We start from the raw sequence: 26,439 nt of genomic DNA, 5'->3' as shown, positions 1-26,439 counted from the left end.
GTATGTGGATGTAGGTGAATGCTTCAATACTACTTTCACCATTGTTGTTGTTGTTATTATTATTATTGGATTTATATCCCACCCTCCCCGCCGAAGCAGGCTGAGGGCCCTTATGAAGCCAATGCTGACCCATAGTTCCAACCAACTGCTGTTAACAATACAAACCTTTACTGAATTTATGGCCTCTGAAATAATTTCAGTCCTTCAAAGGAGTAGAGAGGAAAAAAATCCCTTTTCACCTCAGGAACAAATGTAGAAGTAAGGTGGATGGGTGGGACCCTCAACACTGGCCACAAAATATGGTTAAAAAAATTCTGAACTATGGAAATTTAATGTTGATTCTGAAAATGGGAAAAAACGCAGCGGTAGGGATCAGTATCTTAATGAAATTAAATACAGATCCTTTGCTATTGTTTAGCTATTATATCCCAATTAAGGTTAAAGTGATAATATGTACTTCCCTTCCCAAAGTGAGTAATAAAAGAATGGTGGTTACCCAGGAATAGTATTTAAAATGGGATGCTGCTGATCTACCATACAGCAGGATGTTCAAGAGCTTGAAGTATAGTACATTCTTGAAAGAAGAAAAATATTGAGAGGAAATCCAGAAAATATTAATAAAAACAGCTGAGACTAATTAGCTAGCCAGGAGTGGAGGACTACTTAATAGGAAGTGCAATTTATAATTAAGCCAGATGTTCAGTAAGAGAAAATTGCCAGACAGCAAGTGTGAGCCAGAAGGGCTGAAAGCCTTGAGTTCTGGCCAGAGACTATATTGTATAAATTTGCACTGGAAAACATATTGAACAAGGAGAAGAGAGTCAGCCTTTTTCACACTTCAGTGCAATAGACAGAATATTCAGTCTCTAAATGTGCTGAAAAATCAAACATATGAAACACTCACTTTGTGATTTCGTAACCACCATCTAACATGTCCCCTTGACATTCATGCAGCCACATTTCACTGTTGAAACTGAAACTGGGAAAGGAGTAATTTTACCAGTTATTGCCTGATATTGTGGATTAATATCTGTGTGTTATTTTACAGGAAAATAAATTATTCTCCTAATGAGTGAGCTGCCTCAGAAAAGGTACATCAGAAAACATTTCTGGATCCTCTATGGCAAATGAGTAAGAGATACGAATTTATTTAGCTGTGCCTTGAATAGGTCTATCCATGTATTTCCTGCCTTTTAGCATATTGCTCTCCTCAGATATTCAAGTTGCATTCTATAGATTATATTATATTTAACAATGAACAACCCATCCCCCCCAATTCACTACATAATGGAATTGCTAAAACAGTAAACGTGTAATACCAAAGCTAACATACATACCATATAAAGACATTCCCCTAAATCCTGTCTTGGTTCTTGAGTTCACCAAAAGCTCAGGGTTCTAGATCTGCAGCAAAATTACAGAATGAACAAAAATAACATCTCCCAAACCAGCTGTTTAGGTTCTGCAGAATAATGGAATCCATGGGTATAATCAGAACGACATGTAGAAAAGGGTGTGCCCAATTGAGATTAATTTGGTGGTTGCTGTATGCACAGCTCCAGCTGTTAATTCTCAACTAACAGTTTCTGCAGACTAGAATGGATGAATTCTCATGATAATTTTGATTATGCGATGTTTTAGAAAAGCAATGAATGAATCAACAAATAACATCTGTATTAATTGATCAAAATATGTTGTGGAGCAGAATTATACTGACCGATACAAAAGCCATATTTTTTCAGTAGTTCCCTTCCAGAGCAAATAAGGCCAGAATCAGTTAAGAACAGACCACAGCTGCAGCCTCTCCCTAGCAAACCTACCAATGTGCCTTTCCATAATTTAATACAATGATACCCAAGTATCAAAATAATTTCCAGAATCTCTACTTTTAAATGCACATACCTGCCTAATTTGGTCAAGTATGTTTTGAATAAAATGACTGATTTGTAAATATTGTTGGAGTTTGTTCTTTCTGTATATAGTAGCAATTACAGTTACTAGTCTGACCTCTGTGATGTCTGATTTCTGTTGATGATGTAATTAGATTTAAATTGCATTTAAAGAAAGAAAGAAAGAAAGAAAGAAAGAAAGAAAGAAAGAAAGAAAGAAAGAAAGAAAGAAAGAAAGAAAGAAAGAAAGAAAGAAAGGTTAACATGGGTTACTGGTATTTCTTTAGCATGATTTTGTATTTTAGTTCTTATAATGATATATAATGATATAGAGACAGATTGGTGTAGTGGTTAAGTGCACAGACTCTGATCTGGGAGAGCCAGGTTTGATTCCCCATTTCTTCACATGCAGCTGCTGGAGTGACCTTGTATCAGTTATAAATTTCTCAGAGCTGTTCTTTCATAAATCTCTCAGCCCCACCAACCTCACAGGGTATCTGTTGCTGGGAGGGAAAGGGAAAGATTGTAAACCGCTCTGAGACTCCAACTGAAGGACTCCAATCTCTTCTTCTTTCAACCAATTTACAAAAACTTTGCCAAGGGAAGAGTAAGGATTATAGTGAGAATTTAAATTGCAAATAGTTTGAAACTTTACAGAATTAAAACACAATCTAATAGCATCCCACTCTTTGGAAAACATTAACTGACCAGGGGTGGAAGGTTGAAAACACATTCCTTTTTGTACACCCTTCCAATAGTCTGCCAAAACAGAGACCTTTTTAGGGGGGAAAGTTTCACATAAAAAAGAGGGGACCATTTTTGGCTCAGCTTCTCATATTTGCTCTTATTTTTAAATCATTATTTAATAAAACACTGCAGCAATTTCAGCACTGGAAAAGATTAATTGGCCCAAATCTGCATTATTAAAAATATGATCATCCAGAGTTTTAAAATTTTTATAGAGGCTTCAGATACTTGTTCCTAATATTATAATATAAAGGGTGCCACAATAAATAAAAGATGAGAAAGACAATATTTCTAGCAAAAGAGTCTCATACAGAGGCATGAAAAATAAAAAAGTGTCTATTAGCACCTTAAAGACTTAGAAAATCTGTGGGTCACTGCTCACTTCTTCAGATACATCAAGAATGTGAGTCCATCTGTCATATATATTGGAGTGACTTCCAATACCAAATGACATTAGGAGGCAAATGACAATAGCAGGTGTGTTTGGAGAGATAGTTGGTGTGGAGAAATCAGCACTGGTAACGAGACAGGAATCCTAGGTCTCAATTCAATCCAGGTGGATGCATTGTCTTGAGTTTCATTGTGCATTGCAATTCAACAGTCTCCCTTTCTAATCTCCCTTTGAAATTCCTTTGTAAAAGAACTGCTACTTTTAGGTCAGCAGCTGAATGTCCTGGAACATTAAAATGTTTACCCACTGGTTTTGAATGTTGTATTTTCTGATGTCAGACTTATTGTCTATTAGTTCTTTGTCAAAGGGCCTGCTTGTCCAATGTAGAGAGTGGAAAGGCATTGCTGACATGTGATGGCATAAATCACATTAGCAGGGGCGGCCAATGGTAGCTCTCCAGATGTTTTTTTGCCTACAACTCCCATCAGCCCCAGCAAGCATGGCCAATGGCTGGGGCTGATGGGAGCTGTAGGCAAAAAACATCTGGAGAGCTACCGCTGGCCACCCCTGCATTAGAGGAAGAGGAGGAGGATGAACCCAAAATGGTATGGCTGATATTTCTGGGTCCACTGCTGTTGTTAGGATCTATATGAGGGCAAAGGTGGCATCTTGGTTTATTGCAGGCACTATTACCAGAGTCCACGTTACAGTTAAGTAGTTTATCATTGAGAGTGAGAAGTTGTTTTAGCTTAGCTGTCTGTCTGTCTGTAAGAAAGGAAAGGTCACACCCTCACCCCAAGTTTCTGTAAGGGAAGTGTCACAATTCAGCATGGATTGTAGGTCATTAATAATGTGTTGAACTAGCTTGAGTTTTGAGCTGTAGGTGATTACCAGTATGGTCCATTTCTTTAGGCTTGGCTTGTAGCAAGCTGTCCCTGGGTGTCACTCTGGTCTTTACAATAATTATTCTCATGATTATCAGGAAAATACTGTAGTTGCAAAAATGCCTGTTGCAGATACTTCAAGTAGATATCGCTGTCTGAGGGGCTGGAGCAGATAAGACTATAGCGTAGGGCTTCGCTATATACAATGGACTATTTGATGTGGTTGGAGTGGTAGCTGGAGGCATGTAGATATGGTTGCTGATCTGTCAGTTTCAAGTATAATGTGGAACTTTAGTGTCCCTTGTGTATCTGTACTATGGTGTCCAGGAAGTTTATTTCTTGCGTAGAGTAATTCATAGTTAAATTGATAGTGGGGTGAAGTTGTGGAAAGCCTGGTGAAAGCTTCTTTGCTATGAGTCCAGACAATAAAAATGTCATCAATGACTCTCAAGTAAAGGAGAGGTGCCAATGAGTAGGAGTTCAGAAAACATTGTTCTAGATCTGCCATGAAAACACTGGTATGCTGTGGAGCCATGCAGGTGCCCATGGCTGTGTCAACTTGGAGGTGTAAATTCTCACCAAACCTGAGAACAAACATGCAGAGTTCAGTGGCAAGATCTGCTGTGGTGTTGTCAGGAATGATACTTCTAGTGGCTTGATGGGGGATGTTGATATACAGAGACTCAACATCCATGGCAGCTAGAATGGTGTATAGAATTATACAGAGGTATAATTTACCTTTTAACTATCAGGGGTATTGATTTAATCTGTGATCCTCATATTTATGCAGTAGCTTGTCTTTGGGCAAAAGTTTCACCTTTAAATATGGCATTATCAGAATTATGCTTTTAAATTCTTTAAGAAATAGTAAATTATAGAATTCATTTGGAAACTTTTGGTTTTTGAAGCTCTGGGAAGGGAGTCTATGATACAATGTAGGGAAATGACCACAGTCATTCAAATGATCTAATAATTTCAAATAATAAAGGCAATGGAGATAAAATGCTTGTTTTATTTTTCATCCAGCAGTTAACATGTGCAATAGATGAATGAGTGGACAGACAGATAAAGAAACACATACTTGGATCAAAGTCTAAAGCAGAAGAGATCTAGGAAGAGAACTCCCTGTAAAAGTTGTTTTTGCATATACACCTCAGTGGTATGCATTTGATCTCTGTATAATGAGTTAGTAAGAGCTGGCTCTGGAAAATTTAGGGAATCTTTCTGTACCCAACCACAGGTGTGAGATTATGAGTTAGACTCATGAGCTGTAGCAGTTCTTGATTCATGTTGACCCCATACTTTTTCAAGATTGCCAGGAAAATTGTCTAGTAGATGCCAATTTTGTTACTTCTTCTTTGTTGGAGATTCCTATTGTAGACTCTTATCCAATGTTTTAGTAAGGTGCATTGCTTTAACACCAATGGACCATGGAAATGTAATAAGAATAAAGAAGATCATCCATAACAGTATTGCTTAATGAATTCCTAGAGCTGTATACACCTCACAACTGGGTCCCAGTGGTTTCCCAGTAAGCCGAGACATGGTGGACATCTGGATAGTAAGAATAAAACTTGGACTATTAACATAGATCACTAGGCGGTTGTTAATAAAATGTTGGCCATTCCTGCCTTAGACCATATAAGAACAAGTGACATGTAAGTGGTGACAGGTTCTGTATCCCATTACTAATTCCATGTAGTACTTAAATTTGACAAAAGGCAAGGAATGCGCCCCCCCCCCCGTTCTGTTAGTGTGCTTTTAGAACAGCTGGCCTGTTCATTAAAGCATAACTTGATATTACATTATTGCAAAATGAATGTTAATATAACACAAAATTAAAAGGCAGAGGGTGAGAAAATAATAAACATCAAGATAATTAAGAAAGAAGGGACTGAGGAAGGGGGCTGCTTATGTTCAAAGAGCAACATGTTTGTGTCTCCTGCTTCCCTTGCCAGAGTATGTTTAGGTTGATTAGCATATTAAATGAATCTTGGAGAAAACATATAGAGAATGCAAACACCAGGCATTCAGCATACTTTTAGAAAACTGGCATTATTATAATTAATCAGTGATTCCCACAAATGAACTGTACTTGAGGGGGTGGCCAAAAACTGCCTTCCCAGCTTCTTTTATTTCCTTTGGCCCTTGCTTCCCTTGAGACACTCACCTTTGTTTCTGCTTCCCTTAAGTTCCACACATACATTCAGTTATGATTCCAAATAGAAGCAGTGTTAGATATTGTTCACATCTGATGCCCACCTTCATTCTTGATCCTTTGCTTCTAGTAGGGTTTCCAACCTCCAGGTGGTGACAGCAGCTCTCCAGGGAACCAATTCACCTGGAGAAGAGTCATTTTGGAAGGTGGACTCTATGGTATTATACTCCACTGAAGTCCTTCCCCTCCACAAATTTTGCCATTCTCAGGCTCCACCCCCAAATCTCTAGGTATTTCTCAACTGGCAACAGAGCTGGCAACCCTATCCAACCCAGTTATACACCAGCCTTTCTCATTTCTTAGCATACTGTGAGTAGATAGCTAGTTTACAAATACATCACAAATTAAGGAGAGGACTGATGATGTGGAGCTTTTTATGATGGGGCTTCTGCTAGAACATACAGTAGTTGCTGCTGTAATATGTATGACACTGCCTAACACCTAATGGAAACTTGGGCACAAGCTCTCCCCAGCATTGTCAAATAAGTCTGGATCAGGGCACAAGAAAGGGATAGTAATGAGGGCTTGCAGCAGTAAGGACAAACCAAGCTACGCTGAGTAGGACTCTGAGAAGATCAGAACCCTGTTTGCATGGGCTTGTGGCCTTTATATATTACATTTTAAATCCTTTTCTCAAGATCTGTCCATTATATGAATTTTGTTTGAGCAGGAGAAAGTTCCCATGCCTTTTTATTCCTTATATTTTATTTGCTGGAACGTACACAATGTTCTCATTTCATGTGTTGTGTCCACTTTTATGGCTACCTATAGGGCTCGCAAATTTTTAATGAAATGACAAGCAGGGTTCATCCTTTTAAAATGTATTTTATTTCTTATTTTTTCCATTTGCCATAGAAAGAAATATGAAATCTGCATGCAACTCCCTAAATATTCCAAACATTTAAATAGCATATGATAATTTAGAAGTACAATACATTATACTGAAAGATAATATAGGGAAATCTCCTGTAGTATATTTACAATTGAAAAGGTAGTTTGTTATTTATAATTTTAAAAAGACGAATGCACTCCTTACCAATGGAAGTATTACATTACATAATAATGATGTTGCTTTGTGACTAAAGTGTGTATATTCATTCCCTTATCAGAGTAGGGTTTTTTTTTCCTGTAAAAAGTTATATTTTTGAGAGTCTCAGACTATAAATCTAAAGAACCATACACAATATTCCTGAAGCTTAAAATATCTCAATCCTGAAGCTGCAAACTTTTCATAAGAACCTTAGCTGAACAAAAATATGTGCTTTCTTTGTATTAAAACAGCTTTATAAAGTTTCTTTTTCTTCACAGACAAATATGATGGAGGGTAGCTTATTGTATTATACCCTCCACAAGGATTAACAGGTGAATAGTTTATATAATTTTACAACCACTGAGAACTTACTGTATCCCAAATATAATATTCTAAATACTTAACTGTCCCCCATCCCCTACAGAAAAAGATATATTCTGTTACAGGAAATCTTCGCATTGGCATAGGAAGCTGCTTCAATGCCAAAGAAGAGACACCATTTCAGAACACCTTGTGTGTGTGTACAAATTATGGTTCACTGAATGAGCTTATAAAGCCCAGTCTCGAATCAGTGATATATGAATAGCTTTCAATACATTTAAAAAAAACACCTTTAGAACAAAAATTACGACTCATGAGATTTCTCACTTCAAAAGGGGAATGTATGAAATCTAATATGTAAAAGACACTTATGAAATCTGGCAGCTATAAAATGTAAAAAGTAATCCTTGGTAAAAAGTGCTTTATAACAATATAGTATTTGAGTCATGTCTTGTGAGAAGTAACCTCCTCCATAGTCCATCCCTTTCCTTATGTCCACCACACAACTTTGTTTCTTGTATTATCCTTTTACCTTCTTATTCTTCATAAACTCTGTAGAGATAAAAACAGAGAACTAGCTTTTTAGCCAGTTTGATTAAAGCCAAACAACCCCATAACTTCCCAGGAAAGTAAATATCAATACGCAGATGTGCTAGCTTGCTAAAACCAACAGCTTCTGGTCTTTTTTCTGTGTTGTTTTCCCCAGTTTTAAGATACACATCAGTAGTCTGGAGATGAATGAAAATGTATCTTGGAAACAGCAAATTTAAATTCATTTCCTGTTAGATATTCAGCAACACCCAGCTTGGTTCCTCACACATGTAGTTATAGATAGCACATTCAATGGTGGCTCAAAGAACTTTGCTGCTGCTGCCCTCCTGTACTAGCATTGCCAGTTTCTCTTGACCAGGTACATGGTCTGTCTTCTGTTCCGGCTTGTTCCCATGAGCCACTTTTCCCTTCCCAGTCCACAGTCTGTTGTAATTCCAGAGAGAGTCCTGGGTGACCCACACATTTGTATAGGTTCCTGCATTATTATCTCTGGCTATTCTTGTCTCAGTCAAGTACAGGCAAAACCACACCAAAGCCCTTGCTGTGCTAGTTACGTTATAGTTATGTTTAATAAAGTGGCTTGTTTTACCCAACATCAGTGTTGGCCTCTTCATTCCATCTGGAGGGGGGGGGGGCGGGGATGCAATTGTATACCACAGATTTTAGGTGAACTCACTCCCCAGATTCCTGACTCTATGGGCACCACTCCCAAATCTCCATGAATCTCGCAGGCCGGAGTTGGCAGGTAAACCAAACCCAGTAAAGCAAAAAGAATGTGCAAATTAACAATGATCCTGGCTTCAGTCAGGCTTCTGGCCTCTGCTGCATCATTCAGCCATAAGCAAAACAAGAATGCTCATGAGCTATGGGTTTCCATTCCTTTTGCCTTCTCCTAAGTGCAAACCAGACAGATGTCTGAGATCTGAAAGTGCATATCCAGCCACATGTTTTTAACTATTGAAAAGTCCTGGAACAATTTATGAAACTATGTCTCTGGTTTAAATCCTTCAGAAATGAAGCGTTAACTATTTCTTTGTAAAGACATTGAAAAATTCCAGATACTGCATTTGTCCAAATGACCTAAACCAACTTGATCATAACTAAACCCAGTATTATTTCTGGGGGGAAAGTCATGTAGACTTTCATTGTTTTTATCTTTTAAAACTTCTAATACCAAGTACACAAAAGAATCTATGGGTTGTGTCCAGCTTCTGCTGGCAAAATCCTTATTGACCTCTGTGACAGCAAGATTGAATTCTGAGGATCGCATGTTCCATGTTTTGTCTGTCCCTTAAGCTTGTATTACAAGGAAGGCCTGCATGCATTCAGGCTCTTTGTTCTTATGAGTTCATCTGCTTCTGCTGTTTCACCCCAGGGCAGGTGCACTGAAGTTCAATGAGCCCTGATGCTGAAGAGAATAGCTATTGACATAGCCGTCTATTCATCACAAAATGCTGAGCTATATAAGGAAGCAAGGGTGTTCCTATAATCAATAGACTGGCTTTTAACCAGAGATGCAGGAGTTGACCTTGCAGTTTCTCAGCAAACATCTTTTGTGATCTCTGGGTCAGTCATGCTGGGTGAGGTTTTTAAGAAATACTGAAGTTGCATTGTTACTTAAGCTTCAAATAATTCCTACACCAGCATGAAAGCATCCAGCCAAATAATTTATGTGCCAGTGAAACACTATAATTTTTGATGTTTCTCTGGAATTTCAGATACAGTGCAAAAATACTGAAATGTTTTGTTCTGGGAAGTGTGATTTGGATTTAAACAAAACCAAACAGCTGAATGCTACTCTAAAGCGTCATATCTGCAAATTCATAGCAGCTATACTAGTGGTGGGATTCCAATTCTTCTGTGATGCATATCCATTGAAACGAAATGGCTCTTCCTTTAAGCGTATTAAGGCCCATAGCTGCTTTTCTTCAGATAAGCTCTTGGGAACTGGCCTTGTTCAGTGCAGTATCTTCTGCACAATCACTAAGCTCTGTCCAAAAGAAAATTTATAGGAAGAGAAGCCATGTTTGCAGAATGCACCCAAGCAGCATATAAACCAGAACCATTCATGCAGTCTGTGCTATACAAGTATATCCAGGTCAGTTCTCATTCTTTGGTTTGACCAAATGCTATTTTGTTTTTAATAATCTGTTCTGGTTTGACTTGATTTACTGAGTCCCCCTCCCCAAACTATTGGCCCTAAATTTGCTGCAATAAATGTTTGAACGGGTGCTTTTAAATGGAAGTTCAAGTAATTTAAACAAAGACATAAACGAAGCATGTGATGATCTTGCCTTTCTAACGTCCTTTTTTATAGACTTTCCCTATCAGTTCTGCAATCATCCTTATCCAAATGACATTCAGTTCAATAATATTCACTTAGAATAATAGAATCATAGAGCTGGAAGAGATCTCCAGGGTCATCTAGTCCAACCCCCTGCACAATGCAGGCAACTCACAAATCTCCCCCTAAATTCACATGATCTTCATTGCTGTCAGATGGACACCTAGGGCGTTTTCACACTGACCTTACTCGGGAGCGACGTCCCTCTTCACCGCGCAGCATCTGCGCAGATTTCGCACTAATTGCTCCGCAGAACCCGGAAGAGCCGCAAAGTCCCGCGGCTTTTGTGTCGCAAATGTAAACTGGTTTTTGGCCAGTTTACATTTGCGATGCAAAAGCCGCGGGACTTTGCGGCTCTTCCGGGTTCTGCGGAGCAATTAGTGCGAAATCCGCGCAGACGCTGCGTGGTGAAGAGGGATGTCGCTCCCGACTAAGGTCAGTGCAAAAACACTCCTAGCCTCTGTTTAAAAACCTCCAAGGAAGGAGAGCCCACCATTTCCTGAGGAAGCCTGTTCCACTGAGGAACCGCTCTAACGATCAGGAAGTTCTTCCTAACGTTGAGCCGGAAACTCTTTTGATTTAATTTCAACCCATTGATTCTGGTCCTACCTTCTGGGGCCACAGAAAACAATTCCACACCATCCTCTTTATGATAGCCCTTCAGGTTCTTGAAGATGGTGATCATATCACCTCTCAGCCGCCTCCTCTCCAGGCTAAACGTGTCCTAATGTGTCCCTACTACCACCACCACCACCCTTGCAGAGTAATGGATTTTTGCTGCTGGATTTCTTTTTAGAGGCCACTTGATGGGTCACATGATGTATATTTAGAAAAGGTGGTAAAATAATGGACCTCCTGTGTTCTCTAAAAATGTTCACGTGGTGCATGGTAGATGGTAATCTTAATTTGCATTTTAAAAAGTTTAAAAGACTCTAACCTATCTAGAAAAAGTACATCATGTTAACAGAGGAATGTAAAGCATCTTGATAAAGATTGCTCACTCTATAATGATAATCTGCTTTTTGTGACTATTAAGCCAGAAGAAGGTTATTCAGTTCTGATTAATGCATACCAAACAATGGTAAATTCCATTTCAGATGTTAAATTATCTGACACCTGCTTTTAAAATGGGAATTATTCTTTGATTTTAATCTTGTTTTTAAAAGGAAGATGAAAATGACTGGGTTATGGAGGCTGTTTCATGCAGAAGGGGCAGGGGGGCAGAAGGGGCAGGCGATTTAAAGCCACCAGCTGTTTTGTGACAAAACTGCCCCACCATCCTTCCCTTTACAACACAATGCAGAATTAGCTGGCTGGCTTTTGAGGCTAAGAACTTTCCTAGATCCATCACATAAAGATGTAAAACAGAAGATATAAGCCAGTTTGGTGTAGTGGCTATGAATGTGGACTCTAAGATGGGAGAACTGGGTTTGATTCTCCACTCATCCACATGCACCTATTGGTGTGATCTTGTTGCAAGTTCTTTTAGAGCTGTTCTCTCAAGAGCAGTCCTTGAAAGAGATCTCTCAGCCCCACCTACCTCAGGGTGTCTGTTGTGGGGAGGGGAAGGAAGATTGTAAACTGCTCTGAGTGAAGAGCAGCATATAAATCCAATCAATTATTATCTTCTTATTCTTCTCTTAAATGTGAAGAAGGAAAGCCTCTTTCTTTCCCCTGCTTCATACTGTGTGTGCTTTCTAAATAGGCACGAATAGGCTTTTTTCCCCCCTGGAAAAAGAGGTGCCGGAACTCTCAAGAGGGAAATGAAGGAGAAACACATGAGTGCCTCTCATGAACCTTTAAACATTTTTTGAGAATTTTGTTTGCAAAATTCCCGCACTCCATTCCACTGCATTCCCCCACAAAAAAGTGCTGCTGGTACCTAATTTGGGTCTGTAGAATTAACTGATTAGGTGCTACAATTCAGTTTAGAGTGGCCAGCACTCTGAGACCTACTCAAACCAGACATCAACTGACCAGCCCAAGGGCATCAACTGCACTAGTCTGTAACTGGCAAAGGGAAAGGGCGTTGATGTCTAGCTTCTAAGGCATTCCGGCAAGAAGAAAGGAGAAGCAGCTGCCTAATCATTCTAAGCTTTAAGCCAGGGTGGTGCTGCCCATGCTGGTGAACCCACTCGGCAGCCTTTTAGGGAATCCACATTTTATAAGTTGCAAGCCAGCTATGTAACATTTAATAATTAATAAAATTTCATTGAACCAAACCTTGAATCTTAGTCTTTCTTTTTGCCATCTGGGAGCAACATGTAGCCAATATTTAAATATGGAATGATGTGATTTTAGTTTACTCTTGAGCATAAGAGAACAATCCTTAAAAGTATCTTGTGTTTAAAATCCTGGTGACAAGTTGAAAGGAGGGAATCCAAGTAATTACCTTCCCAGAGAACAGTTTCTAAGTGTGACGTAACTTAGACCAGGTCTAAACACAAGACTGCAGTGCCAAACAGTGATATAAAAGGAATATAACAGAGCATGTGCAGAGAGTATATTCAAGCTCTGCATAAGCATAACCAGTCCACAAATTTCGATACAGAGGATATGTTTTAGAAGTAAAATGACTTGACACTTAGGCATAGGATTGCTAGGTCCAATTCAAGAAATATCTGGGGACTTTGGGAGTGGAGTCAGGAGATTTTGGGGGTGCAGCCAGGAGCAAGGTTGCAACAAGCATAATTGAACTCCAAAGGGAGTTCTGGACATCACTTTTAAAGGGACCATACACCTTTTAAATGTCTTCCCTCCATTATAAATAATGAATAGGGGCACCTTCTTCTGGGTCTCATAGAATTGGACCCCCTGGTCCAATCGTTTTGAAACTTGGAGGGTGTTTTGAGGAGAAGCACCGAATGATATGCTGCAAATTCAGTGCCTCTATCTCAAAAAACAGCCCCCCCCAAGCCCTAGATACTCATGGATCAATTCTCCATTATACCCTATGGGAATTGGTCTCCATAAAGTATAATGCAGTGCACAGCAGATGTTCCCCTCCCCAGACTTTCTGATGACCGTGAAGCAGAGGAGGGCCTCCAAACTAAGGAATCCCCTGCCCCCCACTTTGGGATTGGTAACCCTACCTAGGCACTCTCTTCTAAAAAAAAACTCCTAGACTTAAATACACAGGAAAGTTCCTTTTCTCCAGTCAGTTCTGTGTCTATTGAAATAAATATAAAGGATTAAGAAGACATTCTTTAGAGTTCTCTCTCATCATTTTTAAATACAAGAATTACATTCAAACATTCCTGTGTTGTTGAATGAGACAGTGAAAAGCAGCTTCTAGACTTTGGGATAAACAACAGAGCTGTCTGTGTACAGTGATGCTGACATAGGGAATATGTCATTAGCTATTTGAATTCAGATAATGTGCATGTAGGGTGGGGAAAGGTTAGGAAGAAACAGAGTTTACATCATAGTTCTGGCATAACCAGAAATCAAAAGTTAAGCTACAGGCCCCAAACAGCATTTCAATTGGAAGACATTACAATCCGGGCATTTGTCTAAACAGTGTTTTTGTGTTTTGCTTGTTGTGATCTTAAAGACAGATTGTTAATATTCCTCAGACATAAGTTATTGGGTCTTTACTTCCTTTTTTTTAATGGTTAGTCTTAAAAATAAACCAGGAAAATTGGGTTACATAATAGCTGACATTTAGCAGTATAAACCCATTTTCTCCAGCTCCTAAAGAGCTGCCTCAAGAACACTGGCAGATAATCAGGCAAAACTGTCAGTATGACGCAGGAGGAAGGGAGAAAAATAACACTCAATAGGAAATGGGTTCTACTGAATTCCATTGAAGTTTCCAAGTAAACATCTTCAGTCTAGGCATAGGCTGAACTGCTATACCAGGCATAGGTTGAACTGAGTTAAAGCCTTCCATTATCTTGCAAATCTCCAAACTATTACTGTTGATTTTGATAAAATTCCTGAAATTTATTTTATGTATCATCCCTTTGTCTTGCCTTTCCTTCACATATTGGGTCTATCCCATTTTATCTTCACAGCAACCCTATGGGGAAATGAGAGGCCCAAGGTCACCTGTGGATTTTGCATAACTGAGAGATGATTTGTGCTCTGGTCAGACTCACACTTCACCACACTGGCTTTGTCAATAGCAGTAGGAAGTAGGGTTGCCAAGTCCAATTCAAGAAATATCTGGGGACTTTGGGGGAGGAGCCAGGAGACTTTGGGGGTGGAGCCAGGAGACATTGGGGCGGAGCCAAGAACAAGGGTGTGACAAGCATAATTGAACTCCAAGAGAGTTCTGGCCATCACATTTAAAGGGACAGCACACTTTTTAAAATGTCTTCCTTCTATAGGAAATAACAAAGAATAGGGGCACCTTCTTTTGGGGCTCATAGAATTGGACCCCCTGGTCCAATCGTTTTGAAACTTGGAGGGTACTTTGGGGAGAGGCACTAGATACTATATTGAAAATTTGGTGCCTCTACCTCAAAAAACAGCTCCCCCAGAGCCCCCAAAACCTCCAGATTAATTCCCCATTATACCCTATGAGAATTGATCTCCACATAGGGAATAATGAAGACGTTTCCCTCTCCTCCTCCCTCCCCCCCCCCCTTTCTGGCAACTGAAGCGAGGGACTGGCCTTTCTACTCACGAGTTGCTGCCAGCTTCTTTACAGCAGCAGTCACACCATCCCAAAGTGGAGCCTTGCAATCAAGCCTCCGGAGGTGCAAAGGCACATGGTCCTTTGCAGGCGGGGCTTCTCTCCTCCCCCCCCCCCCAGCCAGCTGACTGGGCGCGGGAAGCAGCTTGCGAAAAGGAAGAACGGCTGCTGCAACGGGGCTGGGTGGGAAGGGAAGGGAGGAGGAGAAGCATCGGGCATTGGAGTCCGTCAAGACCCGCCTGCGTTCGGCAGCCACCTCCACCCGCTCGCTGGCGAGCCAGCCTCCCTTCTCAAGATTTCCCTTGCCAGGCTCAGCACCTCCTCCCCGGACGACGCAAATGCTCCTTGGCGCCATTCCCCCCTCCTCCCCCCGCTTCCAGAGTTATGGAAAGCGGGAAAAGAGGCTGAAAATCCAGTATTCTCCCGCCAGGGCGGGAGGCTTGGGAAGGCTAGTAGGAAGGCTTTTGCCTCTCTCTTCACTTATACTGCATACTAGCAGTTCAGTTCAAGAAAGCACCTGCCAGATAGGATGGTGGCAGGAGATCTTCTGGGATTACAATTCATCTTCAGGAAAATGTCAACTTTGGAATGTGGACCCTATGGCATTACTACACTGAAGCCCCTCCCCCTCCCAAAACCTCAGCCTCCTCAGGCTCTACCCCTACATCTCCAGGTATTTCCCAACCAGGAAATGGCAATCCTACAGCCGGGCCCCATTTACTGATAGCCATAAGCAGGACTTTTTTTATATAGAAAAAAGTCCAGCAGAGACTCATTTGCATATTAGGCCACACACCCTGACACCAAGCCAGTCAAAACTGCATTCCTGTGCATTCCTGTTCAAAAAAAGCCCTGGTGATAACACTCTTCAGCCAAGTAAATAGTATACTTGAGGAATGGAGTGACCTGGGTTTATCTACTGATTTCAGCCCATCCCCACCTAGAATACTTTGATTTAACAAGTTGCCAGATCAGGCTGTTCAGTATTTAAATCATTAAACTGAATTGGAGCTATATTCAGCTGTTTACTCCAAACTATACTGGCGTCAAACAGAACCTGATGGAAATATAGGAGCCCACTGATGTGTTAGTTGAAATATTACAGTTTTAAAAATCTGGGATCCAGGCTGATATTGTAGTATCTTCACCTTTAGTTATTTATTTGGGGGGTGGGTTATCTCCCCCTACCCTGCAAGCAGGCTCAGGGTAGCTTACATCATCACATTTGTTACACTAGGGCCATATTTGCAAAGAGAAAACCAGCAGCAATACCACATGTGTACTACAGTTAATGATCAACCATTTGTGTCACAAAGGACACTCCTTCCAAATACACCTAATTACCAGAAAAAATACAATTGAATGCATATTATTGAACTATATCGTTCCCAAACAATATCAAACTATCACTTCACATTTATTGTCGGCTGCCAGACTTGGCTTTGCAGGAACATGGAAGTCAAGTCATAGACTGACTGATTAAAGTGAAAGAGTTGTTTAAACTGTTAAAATTAAAATAGTTAAAATTAAGATAACGATTGCTACAAACCCATCAAAATCCTCAAAGAATAATGAAAGTGTGGGATGATATAACTCTGTCTTGTGTTAGGTATGATCATTACCCACCTCTCTTTCTCTTTCCATATTGTGTACCACTTAAGTAATCTTTTTGTGCTCGGGAGTTTAGGATGCAAGCAATACTGATGGCCTCCTCTGAATCGTGATTTCATGGTGACACTGAAATGAAAAACAAGTTGTCAGCATGTTAAAAATGCATGCTTATGCAACAGCAGACTCTCCAGCAGCTTGATCAAAGGAGCTGTTGCATAGGATTTCCCCTGCATATCCCTTCAGTATTGTATACATTGTATACATAATACAGTATTGTATTATGCATGCATTGAAGTCTTGGACATCAGCTGACTGAACTTGGGAGATGGCACTGACTTTTCATGGACATTCCAAAAAAAGAAGCCTTCTTTGCAGTTCAGTTGATGTGCTGCTCATGATAACCTTGATGCACGCTATCGGAACTGATAAAGAGTATCCACAGCTTCAATGGCACTGTTGCTAGTTGGAGAGAAAAGGAAAAGCGTGTATTTGGCCAACTAGTGTAGTGATGCACAAGAGCAGTCCAATAGAGCATTTGTCTCCACAGAGACAGCTCTAGATGTTGGTAAGATTTTTTTAAAAATCTGTGTCATGTATACGGATCATCATAGGTGTACAATAATAATGGTGTGCAGCAGCTACCTGGGTAGTAACTGGGAAACTGTGCTGCCTGTGGACAGCCATGTGGCTGTGGTCCAGAAAAGTTTCCTAGGGTTGCCAGGTTTTCAGAGTGTCTTCACCTAGAGCTACAGAGGTTTCCCATGGTGTGGTAGAACAACAAATATATCTAGGTCAGACTTAGCTTTTTCTTAGGCTCTAGGGCTAAGTACTCATGGGCTTATTCTACTGCCTCCCTAAGGTCTTCTCTCCAGTTCCAGTCACCCTTCTTTGATTTCCACCAAAAGGCTGCCTAAAGTACAACATCACAACACAGCCTTACATCTGACAATACAGTTGGATGAATAAGTATTCTGGCTTACAACTTTCAAATGTGATTGGCAGGAACTTTTATACCCTGCTCTCCAGGGTCTGAAACAGAGATATTTTCCAGCTGTTCTCCTAAACGTCTTTACCTGGGGTGGAATGTGGAACATCTTAATAGCAAGGCAATGCATTCCATCTCTGAGCTACAATGTCTGTTTGACAAAACTCAAGATTCTAAATGGGTACATTCTGAGGAACTTTTACAGTGATGTATTTGCTTGGTTATACTGATTTAAATTTCTTAGAGATTTTTGTATTACCACAGTTCCAGCAAAGTTATCATTCATTTGCAAATCTTGGGGGAAAATGAATAAAGTGATGGAAATGAGGTCAGGACATTACACTTTAATAATAATATAATGTATCCATGAAATATTTGTTTCAAAATACTGCAATATTTATATACAGAAGGGGTACCCTGCCAGTTAAAGCAATTCATTTAATTAATACACACTAAAAGTGAATACTATGAAATGCATAAAAAAATTAAAGTATTCAACAGAAAAGGTGAAGAAAATGTGCACTAAGGAGAAACCAGCAGTATACAACCTCAATGAACCTGAAAAACAGAAAAAGCAGCAAGAAGTTTTTAAGACAGAGGACCCCACTCCAAAGCTAAAGGCTCAATCGTGCATGTTTTTTTGATGATTTTCTGTGAGAATGAAAAGTTTCCTTAATGGGCATTTCATTTACATTTGTACCTCATGGCTTTTGCCTTTTCCTTCAACTGCCAAATCTGGCTGTGCTTCTAAAGGTCTGGAGCGCACGTCTCTCTCTTACCCATCCTAGAAAAAGCTTGTTATTGTTTTCTTGACAGCCTTTCAACATCCAGCTTCTGCTGGCATCTTGCTCGTGAGAGCATACTGCTGTTTGGTTTTCCCATCAGGCAGGCAAACTCTGAGGCCCAGACTTAAGTCCTTGGCAGGCAATGCTTGGGCAGGAAAACCATCACAAGGCTTTTGTTATGCTGATACCCCATTTCTGAACCCTTTGTCAGTTTTGGGTTACTGATGGAATGGAGACATAACTGTTGACTGCGAAATTGCTACCTCCATACCTTATGGAACTTTGCTAATTTGTAAGAACCTGTCAAGAAAGGGGGTCACTGGCACACTGGTCTGCATGGAGGGAGGTTGGAACACCCATCCCCTAGTATTTACAGGGAGGCTCTGCTCTGGCCTAATATATTTTTTTCAGAGAAGAGGGGGAGCAAGAGGGAATGAACAATCTTCTTCCTCAGCCACAGAGCTCAATTCTGAGCTTGTATCTTAGCAAGCTTAGCCTGGCTAATAGAAGCATCAATTTTTGTTTGCCTCAAAATTTGAGACAAAGTTCATGAGAAACACAAATTAATGATTTAGTATTTGAATGGACTTCGGAGGATGGTGGAAGACAGGAGGGCCTAGCATGATTTGGTCCATGGGGTCGCAATAGTCAGGCTCAACTGTGCGACTGAGCAACAACAACAATAACTGTATGATCTCAAGGTAATCAGTTCTTCTTTCTAGGAATTTCTGAAGACAGCCCACAATTAGATAGTTGGTGTACTGATCCTATATTCTCAGATCAGTCTTCAGGATTGTGTGCTTGCATCGTTATATAACGGAAGTCCAGAAATCCAGCTTTTCCCTGGCACAAATCTGCAACCCACTTTCTGTATGCTTCCAAGTTGCCAGGATTGTTGTGCTGTCATTTTGAATGTAATATGAATACCTACAAGGACACTACTATGTTTTCCTTATATGCAGAAGGTACATATGTGCAGATAAAGAATGTTACATTTTTTTAAAAAAAATGATGAGGAAATGGTGGTGGGTTGAAGATATCTAAGAAGCAGTGGGCTTAGACAGGAAAGAAAGAGCTTGCTAACTGTGTCAATTGCCATGTCTAGTCCAAGTAATCCTGCAAACTAGAAGCATGGGACAATAATAGGAAGTTGGCCTTAGAAACCAATCTCTGAAGTTGATGGATGTTAATTATCCAGAAAAAAAATCTTGCAGACAGTTCTTCCTAGAGAAGTGTGTGTGATAATTTCATCAGGAATTGGAAATATTTCTGTTTCCTAGGAAGGCACACCCAGACTAATGGAGTAATTATTTTATTGAAGTCTACTGCTGCATTCTGACTGTTCTGTTTTTGTTTTTTTGCTGCTGATCAGTATGTATACTTTTAATTTTTATTCTTTTTGATGACATTTTATGGATTCTATTGTTTCAATACTTCTGCATCTCTTTGGGTGGTATTCTTTGACACAGAATATAATTCATAAGTGTTTAGATACACATCAATCCACCCCTACACACAAAGAACTTCCCTTAAATCTTGAACCCACAATCCAACCTGGTTTTGAAAGCAAATGTGAACACATACAGAATCCTTATGAGCATCATTTTACAGATACATTGTACAAGCCTATTGAATGAGAGCGCAGTGAGCTGGAGAGCCATGGAGAAAATGCAATGATCCACAGCAAAAGGGAGGAAAAGCTCACTGAAGCAAACCACGTGATTCCCCCCAGGGATGCTTACGAAATTTTGCTCATCTGAATTTCTCTCTGGATTTGGAGGTTTTAGATTAAGTGATAGCATTTGTAGAACAGCACTGATGCATTGTGGATTACCAATTGTAGTAATGCACATTGCACATAGTAATATTTATGTACCTGCATAATTTTGTCAAATTGTCTTTTGGTACAATGTTTTAATTTATCTGCATGTGGGTGCCTGCACATTGCAAATTGATAAGGAAAAGACAGATGGGATTAAAACCAGCAAGCTATGCATACATCAATAATAAACTTAACATATGTCTAATTGGCATCATAAAAACATGTTAAACCACATGATAAATTAGTATAGTCCTCATCTGGAATTTAGCACGACATTTGTAGGAATATTTTAATGTAATCTCTATATTTGATCACACATCCATGAAGAGACTGTAAACGATCATTTAAGGAATCTAATCCTTATAATGTTTTGAAAGGTGAAACAGGTTGCCACTGGGATGATATAATACTTACTTGTGAGATATTTCCTTTAAAAATAGGTTAATTGAACACATTTCTCAGATTGCTTATAGAAGCTTAGACCTTTCATAGGCTTAGAAGATATCACTGATATCACTTTTCGCTAGAAAAATCTTTAAATACATTGCCTTAGACACTGATATTCAACAGAATGCTGGATCTGTGACTTGATCAGAACTATGCTCTGTTGTCATTTGTGCTTTGACTCTATATCAACATTATCCAAGCATTCAGTACTGATATCAAAGCAGAATAAAGTCTGCTACAAAGCTTTGGTTTCAGGACCAAGGCACTACATTAAAGCTACATCCATTTCATGCTCCATCAATATCTAGAATGAGAACAAAGAGATTTGCCTAGATCAGCAGGTGGTGCAGTACTTTGCATGGCTTCTCTATGCCTGCTGAGGGCAGAACTACACATTACATGTGTAGTTTTTTTGGACTGGTACTGCAGTTTGAAGCAGAAAACCAGCACAAGGGAAGAGGGGTTTCTTCATTCTTTCCCACCGAGCATTTTTGACTAAAAATCACAATACTTCCAGCACACTGCTTTTACCCCTACCCAAGAAAAGATGTATCATTGGGGGGGGGGGGGTTACAGGCAGCTGCAGGACCACATATTTTTCAGTATGACCCTGTTCCACATTATATGGCATCTGCAGCAGCAACAACTTTTTTTCCCCAGTTAGAAAAAATAAACTAAGGAACTACATATTATCAGAAGACTCAATGACATGTTACTTGTGGTTCAGTTGGATTCCAAATTGATCTAACTTCCCGCAGGAGCAGTATATTACATTGTAAAGACTACTTTGGAGAACTAATGTCTTCAGAAAAGTTATCCTGAAATAAAAAGTTGCCCTGATTTGCTTGCAGAGCTTTCATGCTAGCTTGGTGCTCAACATGGCCAACGTATCCTGCTTCTATTACTTTATCAGCCACAGAGAATAAAGCAAACACCTTGGGATACTGAAAAAAACCCCACACAATTCAAATAGAATTTGGTTTTGGAGCATGTTTCACTTCAGTGCAAGATGGTACACTGACTCAAATGGCATAAGCCCAACATCTAAGCATATTTCAAATTCATAGACAACTGGGCATTTCAGTTGCTGTAACGATGTGAAGTTCAAGTGAGGGAGAGACTAATTTTGCTGTGGAAATAAATGAGTGATCAACTGATGACCAAGTTTACTAGGGCAAAGATGCTATTCTGGAAATTTTCCTTTATTGTATTCTTCAGTTGCAGTCCAAAATATGGACCAACAATTAAAAAAAAAATTAACCTTTCTCATTTCTGAAACTGGCAGATTCTGTATAGTGACATCTGGAGTCATTTTAAAGTTTGATGGATGCACTGTGGTCTTTTATTTGCTGTCCATAAAATGATAGGATGAAGGTAAACTACCCTAATAAAGTTCCTATCACATTCTAGCGATGTACAGCTTAAACAGATGTATTACACCCTTATCCTACAATTGGGAATTTCCCACTTCTATATCCTCAGGTATGTCCTGATTTATATAGTATAAATGCATTTCTAATAAAAAACAAGGTTGTTTGGAATTCTAATAGCCAGTTTACAGTTTCTTGGAAACTATCAGCAGTCCATGAAAGGACTAGCCCAATCCAAAACAACAAAGAGCCTTTGGTCCCTGAAAATGACTCTCTTTCTATGTCTCAAATTTGATTTTTTGTTTCCAACAAGCTGACTGATAGCAACATAAACATCGTTAACATGGCTTTTATATTTATGCAGGACAGTTGTGCTTCTAGAACCAGTTGTAACAAGATTTGGCCGTAATGAAACATTGAGGATGGAAGGATTATCACCTGCAGAGCACATTTTTTTCTCCTCCTCCTTCTGCTGCACCCCTCTATGCCCCCCAAATGCTGCTCATAGGGCTCTCCTGTACCCAGGAACAGCATTACAACATGCATTTTGAACTGCAGTGGAAGGGGATAGACTAGAAAGTCACATTCCAAAAGAGGAAATCCTTCCATCCACAGAAGCATTTCAGTGGAACCAAGCCATAGCATTCTTTTCCTAGAAAGAGAACAAATTGGTTATACATCTATTATGCAACTAGTTCCAAAGTTAGCATCCCAGGGAAGAATTCGAATTGTTGTCATTTTAAGACTTTGATTGGCACGTTTCCAGCAAATGTCACTGCATAGTGAACAAAGTTTAATTTTTAAAATTTGGTGTAGCTCACAATGAGTCTCTAAAACAGAAATAACCTCAAACGTGGTAATGCAAGTTACAAGATGTCTTCAAAGAGATAGGTGCACCATGTATATCAAGGGGAAAGTGCTTTTATTTATTTAAACCAGTTCCTCTAGTGAATGGAGAAGTTGATCGTTATGTTCAGCCTAATCCTGTGCTCATTTAAACTCAGCAGGCTCAATGCAGGATTGTTGACAATCTTAACTGAAGATGATAAGATTTGAGCAGTCCACCCAAGTAGCATTTTATTTGCTTCCATGCAAGTACATGACGGATCAGTTGCATCACAAGATGGCAAGAAACATAGCTCAAGCTCATTATGTTTATTAGGAATGATTAAACTACCCTTATAAAGTTCCTATTACATTCTAATGATGTACAGCTTAAACAGATGTATTACACTAAAGATAAATGGGACAATTTCAAAATATTTATTCACTGGGTTGTGCCTAATGCATTAGCATATTATAGTAGCCACATCTATGTTTCTACATTTTTAAAAAGCGGAGTGGGGGGACAAGAATGGGTAGATGCAAACTTATTTTTTTTAATACAAGCCAAGTCAAAAAGCAGGACTTACATGATCATTCTCTCCTTGCAATATGGATACTTTGGTTTCTCTTCAAGTTTCTGTATATCAGAGAATCTTATTTTAGGACCCTTTCTTGCACATTTGCATTTGGATCCTAATAGAAGAAATATTCACTCATTGGTAGATGAAAATCATAGCATAATATCATTCCCTCATTATCTCCCTTATTCTTTTAACCTGTGCAAATTTTAAACATGTGCAGGGAAAAAAGTTAAACCACATATAGAATGGCTTGAAAGAAGATTTTTTTTTAAAGTTTAGGTTCATTGTGTTTTTAAATATCTTACTATTAAAAAAAGTTTTTCACTGCTAGAGATACTGTACTATAGTCCTATATATCTCAGGCAGTTTATTTTCCACTAAAGTAGGATATGCAACTGAATCCTAAGTCTGTCTACTCACAAACAAAATCCACAAAGTTAAAATGCACATGCACGGAGTTGCATCCTTGGTGTTAGAAGCCATACGGAAAAGCTGCACCTGCTGTGATCAAATGTGTCAAAAATGAAGAAAAACAAAACAAATCAGTGAAGCCATTATATCAATCCGTAGTTTAAAGATGATTGACATTAATGTTTTCCTCTTCTCTTTAGACAAAGACTTTAAAATGAATCATAGAATGTGTTCAGAATTCTTCAGCTTTCTAAGTTCAAAATTTTAAAGTAACCCTTGACTTCAGCAAAAATCAGCCCAATCAAAACATGACAAATTCAAACCCGCAACTACAAATGTGGTATCAAACTTTACAAGGTGTGAAATTCAGGTGCAGCCCCATCAGTTCGTTCTTCTCTGACTTTTTCCATTAACATGTACAAGTTCGCCATTCTAAAGTTTGTGCCAGAGTAATTACCAGCAGAATAAATCCTTCAGCACTTTAGTTTAGGTAGTTAAAATGCTGAGTAGGGTGGTATTGGACCTTTGGCTTTTCCTGCATTTTTAATTTTACACTTAAAAAAAAAATAAAGGTATTTTATTCATTATTTATTAATTAACTCAAGTCATCAGTCCCTCCAAACCCAGCAATACATTTCAATCAACAATTTTAATAAGCAGTGGAAATCAAATGAGAAAAGGTGGTGAAATGGCTGGTTAGTGAATAACCTGTAACTTACCTTCTATGCTGGTAAAGCAGATTGCAATGAACACTAAAAGAAAAATGACTGTGAAGAGTTTCATGATAAAAAGATCTCAGGTACCTAAAGAGATGTTTGCTTAGATCTCACTTGAATAATCTGCTTCCCCCCCACCTTGCCTCTGTTCTTTGATCAGATGCACTGATCAGACTGAAACTTGGTGCTGCCAGGGTATGCAAATACCTAGGATCTGCTCTCTTGGCTGCGGCTACTGCTTGCTATTGCAACCCCATCAGTTTCAGCTGTTCTCTGTCTGAGCACTGCCGCTTTCCTCCTCTTTTAAAACATTTCCTGCTGCCCTTTCCTCAGACTCATTAATATGCAGAGAGACTCAATTACTTACAGCAATTTCTCAATTCCCCCCCAAAGGGGGGGGGAGGGGCTTAACAGAGAACTAAAATAACTGATTCTGCTTAAGGCATTGGAATATTTTAGAGGATAACACTCTGAAGAGAATATTTTATCTAAAGAGAATATAAGGAAGGGTAGGTGGGTGGGAAGGAGTGCTTTCTCCCCTCCCCACTGCCATCTGATCCCTAAGATGGCAGAGTCTTGTATTTTACAAGATGTCACGAAGAATGTAGTCATTTGTGAAGGGTGGGATGCGATCACGCGCACTAAGTAATGCACTTTCAATCCACTTTCAGTGCACTTTGCAACTGGATTTTGCCAGTTCACACAATAAAATCCAGTTAGAAAGGGCACTGAAAGCGGATTGAAGTGCATTATTTTGTGTGTGTGATCACAGCCATAGATGGTTCCATAAAAGGGGGATGGTGTTTGAAGAAACTGTGTTTTAAAATGTATACAAGTAGTGAAAAGAACAACAGAAGTTCCAGAGGGCCATTAGATTATTACTGTATACTGTAAGACAGAGTCCAGTGGCACCTTTAAAACCAATGAAATCTGGGCATGAGCTTCTGTGTGCATGCCTATTTCTTCAGATACTGTATATACTGTGATGATCTCAAGGATCAAGACATGGTGATGTCACTTTTAGAGGCTCCATATGAAAAAAAAAACATTATTCTCATAGAAAGGACACTGAAATATAAATATACATCATTTTTGCATATAAACAAGGATGAAAGCATCCAGAAAAACTGAATTGTAGCTAAAGTATCAGCTCCCCCCCCCCCCGACATTGTGAGGCACAATTTGTTTAGCTAATCCCCAAATCCAGCTCTACAAGGGTGGACCAGATACTTAATTTACCAGAAAGTTCCTGGTAGGCTGCTGCCCTGAGGGACATTGGTGACCAGGAATGAATTGAGCAAAATGGCCCCTGGCAGAGCCATGGGGGCTTCATGGCTTGGACCTGGACCATGGCAACTACTGACCACAGGTATAAACTCACCTGTTGTGATTGTAACTGTTGCCTGGGTTTGAGCTGAGTAGTCTTGGCAGTTCTGCCAGCACAGCAGGAGCTGCTTGTCTCAGCTTGCTCCAAGGATGTTTTAACTTCCCAGTCCACTCCTTCAGTTTGGGTGATCTCTTATTGAGGTCTGAGCTGTGCATTGATCTTGGATTCTCACTGCCATGCTGTTGCACAACAAGTAGGTTTTGCTTGATTTGAGTATTTTGAAGGACTGTGCCTGTAAGAAGTTATTTTAATACCAGTCCATCATTTGACAATTTTATTATGATTTCAAACACCACCATCTTTTATTTCAGAAGAGCCTTGATATTTCAGATATCCTGAAAGATTCATAAGACATCCATACTAGCCTTCCTTCTAAATATTCTGGTGACAATATGTAATTAATTTCCTACTGAGATTTTCACCTTTGATATATCTCTCAAGTTCATATGACAATATCAGAACAAATTGACATCTAATACTGGCC

General features: G+C 39.5%; 1 protein-coding gene across 1 annotated transcript; it reads right to left on the bottom strand.

The window, feature by feature from the left end:
• Positions 1–6,962: 6,962 nt before the first annotated feature.
• CXCL14 (C-X-C motif chemokine ligand 14) lies at positions 6,963–24,924 on the bottom strand. The gene is made up of 4 exons (XM_060240434.1): positions 24,572–24,924; positions 23,448–23,553; positions 16,642–16,752; positions 6,963–8,032 (listed from the first exon to the last, which is right to left on the bottom strand). Exons 1-4 carry the CDS (start codon positions 24,633–24,635, stop codon positions 8,017–8,019), a joined length of 297 nt encoding a protein of 98 aa, XP_060096417.1. The 5' UTR covers positions 24,636–24,924; the 3' UTR covers positions 6,963–8,016.
• Between the last annotated feature and the right edge of the window lie 1,515 nt (positions 24,925–26,439).

This window comes from Heteronotia binoei, chromosome 5 (genome assembly GCF_032191835.1).
Source record: "Heteronotia binoei isolate CCM8104 ecotype False Entrance Well chromosome 5, APGP_CSIRO_Hbin_v1, whole genome shotgun sequence".
Lineage (NCBI taxonomy): Eukaryota > Metazoa > Chordata > Lepidosauria > Squamata > Gekkonidae > Heteronotia > Heteronotia binoei.
This window is presented reverse-complemented; position numbering and strand designations above follow the sequence as displayed.